Below are 3,908 nucleotides of genomic sequence, written 5' to 3' on the forward strand. Positions count from 1 at the left end.
TCCCCCCTCTCCACCTCTGGGCCCCTTGGCTTCACTCCCGCAACTACGGCGTATGAAAGCCAAACGGGGTCGACAGCTTGAGGTTGACTGTACAAAGAAAACGTCTTGTTGCTTCACAAAGACATGCACAGAAATCACATTTTACATTATAAGGGACTCCATTTTCTCAAACCAAACTCAACTACTTACTCTAGCATAATCCGTTCAAATGAAGGTAATTCCAAGTCACTGTTTTCTCTTCTTCCAAGCAATATTCTCAAGACCCCCGGGCCTCGTTTTCCCTCCCCATCATGTACTCAACTGTTCTGTAACTCCCTGATGTCCTTTTTTAATCAGAAAATCCATCAGATCCACCTGCACCTAAACCCAAGCTCCTCCGCTCAGCACCTTCCCCTTGAACCATGTCTGACGTCTCAACTCCCTCTCCTTCTTTACTCCCCTTCTGCTCAGATATCTCAGACCTCATCCTAAAATGTCCAAAGCCCTCCACCTGTTTTTTTTTTTTTTTTTCTCAGTAGATCCCCATCCCCCACAGGGTTCCCGGTGAAAAGCCTGCCTTCCTCTCTCCTACCCCTCATCTTCTACCCATCATCCATTCCTCACCTCTCCCAACCCAAAAAAAAATGGAATTGCTTCCCCTAAAAGCGCCGGTAGGCTGCATTCAAAGAAAAGCTGAGCGAGCATCAACATCCGAACCAACAAATAATTGAACAAAAACCCTACATCAATGCACCCCAACATAACAACAAAAAAAACACACATATACAGAAACAAATAAAAATAATCTTCGTCCAACAATACCATCAAAATCCAATCTACCCCATTTAAACCCCCAAAAAAATACATTCGCACAAACGTATAGACCACTACACAACCAAAAAACATACATATCCATACAAACTAAACCCTAAAAAATACCAAACACCCTAACAACAAAAAACAAAACGCTAAATGAAACACCACTCTCTAACCCACCCACCAGTCTGGATCCCGCCCACCTCGCAATAAGCCCAAACTGAATTCCTCGACAAATTAAATCAAAATCACAAAAAAAACGAAACACACTCCCTCCATGGACAGCAAAAAAAACCGACTCCTGGTTTATCTCACTATCTCATCCTCCATTGAATCTAAAAAAGTGCAGCCTATCCGCCAACAACCAGTCCCCAACATAAAATCCTCCTCAACAGATAATGTCCATTTGGTAATTCACGCCAACAGCCCGTTGAAACTGTTTACACAAATCCGCCATAACTCTCTCACGGGCCCAAGCCAATCTCCATTAACAGGCAATCCGCAAAAACCACTCACCAAAGAAAATTCCCCCACACCACCCCTTTCCAAGTTACTCCAAACCACACCCGTTCACCACCACTCACCCGAACAAAACTAAAGTGTGACACCCCAAAAAGGGCATCACACAATACGCATGGCGGCAACCTATCTCTTCAATTCAATATCCACCTACACCATCACTACCCCTTGGCAAATTAATATCTCCAGCAAAAATACAACACACAATCCCACTAATCATTACTCAGGAATAGTACCACCCCAGCCAATCTACCTGCAATACCAGCTAACAAACCAATTACCACTCTTCCCACACCACCATTCATCATCCACCTCACTAGCCTGCTTCACATGCAATACCACTCACTATATAAATATCCGGTTCCCTCCACTCTCAAACTCAACTGGCATTAAACACAGAACTCACCCTATTGTCGTAAATCACGCTTTCCCAAAAAGCTGGACACTCCTCTCACACCCTACCAACTGAACAACTATATTACCTCTTCACTCCCTCATCCACCCACCACACGCTACAGATACAGGGGTCCCCCCTCCGTACCCCGCATTACTCATCTCCAATACACCCATTATCAACATAACCAAACCATACACCCCACACAAAGTACTCGGATATCTCTCCATCACTACTCAAATCGCCTCGCCCACCTACCTTATCTCTCCCCCCAAACTCCACTGCCAGTTCCTCTCTACACAAGCTGATCCATCACACGGCATAATCGAGAACATAAACCTGCAGCTCATCCCTCTCTTCCGAGTACTACAACCCCACAACAATAACACCTCATAAAAACTTCAAAATCTGGTTCAGACTCTGCAGCACGAAAATCATCCACAGGCTTAAACTTCCGACACTCTCGCAAAATAACAAAAAAACTACATAACCTGTTAACGTCAAAAGGCCAATCAACCATCTCCACACCCACACCTCCTCACTTAATCATGTCCCCAAAACTCACCTCACACCATTTGACCACCCTCCGTATCCCTCAAGAAACTCATAAACCACACACTACACCTCAAAATACAAAACCCTACAATAGTCCCTACAGGCCCGCCTACCGCTATCACCAATGGGAGCAAGGGAGCTTCCGCTGCTACTGAACCCCCGAACTCTGGGAAACCACTCCTAAACTCCCACCGGAACCTCAAGAGAACCTGGACTCTCTCACACTCTTCAAATCAAGAATAAAACTCCCACTTTCAAATTCGCCACTAACCTCCAAACTGCTAACGTAAACCACACATCCAAAACCATACAATGCTCATCTATCATGTCATTACTAGTAACTAACATGTTATATTAATATTCTGTCATGTACAGTAAGTACCTCGGCCAGAGAGGACGCTATAAACAAAAAAAAAAATAGAACCTATTATCACTTATTATACTCCCCGATACCGCGTATGTACATGATGGTAATGTGTGACAAAAAATCCTCGCAAAACGTATGATCTGACACACACCACATAAAACAACATACTATTTAGCCTATGAGAGCAGACCACTAACTACCATGACTGCGCCAGAAAAGTTCACTCTGCTCCAACAACCAGAAAATTGTAAAACCCTGAGTACAAACATCGATAAAATCAAAAGAAACATAGATATAAAATCTTCTGGTTAATTACTTAGCAAGGAAAATATATGCACACATTCCTCAACCAAATTGATTGAACTACTTTTAAACTGCAGCCTGAGTCTTGACTCACACACTGATACCGGGCCTTCTGGAAGGAAATTTTACTTTCTCAATGTTAGAGGGTACAACAAGGTTGTGGCTATCAGCTCGTATCAATCTCTCCATCTCAAATAACAGCAAGTTCAAAAATAGAGAAAATAAAAGTGCAGCTGTGTCAAAATTTGTATCAAGTTCAAAAATAGAAAAGAAATAAAAGTGCCACTTTGCAATCTGTTAAAAAAAGAAAAGAAGAGAAATCCATTTGGCAAGACAGGTCTATTTATCCCTGCATTACTGGCTGCAATGAGCCTGTTTTGCATTGCACAATTTCTCAAAGCAGGGTTACAGGCTTGATACTGTACTCTCAAGTCATGTTCAATGTTCAGCTGAGATCTGTACTTTGTTTTCAGTGAAGCAACAGCTGAAAAGCCCATCTCACAGAGATATGATGTGGGAAAGGGAAGAAGAATGCACACAGCTCTCTGCCCGATGAGTGGATACTTCCTCTCCACTCCAAACCAGAATTCACTGAGAGTCTGAGCTTTAAACCTGAACCTCAGGGTGGAGTCAGATGTCATCTCAATAAACTGGTCCTCCTCAGCAGACCTAAAATCAGCAGGTGCTGCAGACAGAATATAAATAAATAGGCTTACTTAATTTGTCATTGCATAATAAACACAAAGAAATCAGTTTGACAACAATCCATTCCAGTTAGTAAGAAGCATACAACATAAATAAAATGCATGTATAATATATATAATATATACAATAAAATGTCAAAATACCAACCTGCTGCATTGAATGGATCCATAACCCAGGCATACTGAGCACTGTTGTTCGGGAAGTATTTTTGAAACAATCCTCTCAGGGAAGAGATGTGCTGCTTAATACATGGGATCACTGTGGTGGCTC

General features: G+C 42.5%; 1 protein-coding gene across 1 annotated transcript in view; it reads right to left on the reverse strand.

Annotated features, from left to right (window-relative positions):
- Nucleotides 1–2,020: 2,020 nt before the first annotated feature.
- Nucleotides 2,021–3,908, reverse strand: part of LOC118340936 (zinc finger BED domain-containing protein 5-like) — a 2,884-nt gene continuing 996 nt past the window's right edge. The window contains exons 2-3 of the mRNA XM_035679102.1: nt 3,473–3,618; nt 2,021–2,074 (exon numbers count right to left, since the gene is read on the reverse strand). Of these exons, the coding sequence (XP_035534995.1) occupies nt 2,021–2,074; nt 3,473–3,618 (200 nt within the window). The remainder of the gene's footprint in view (nt 2,075–3,472; nt 3,619–3,908) is intronic.

This window comes from Morone saxatilis, unplaced genomic scaffold (assembly GCF_004916995.1).
Source record: "Morone saxatilis isolate NCDOM2014 unplaced genomic scaffold, NCSU_SB_2.0 Contig7, whole genome shotgun sequence".
Classification (NCBI taxonomy): Eukaryota; Metazoa; Chordata; class Actinopteri; family Moronidae; genus Morone; species Morone saxatilis.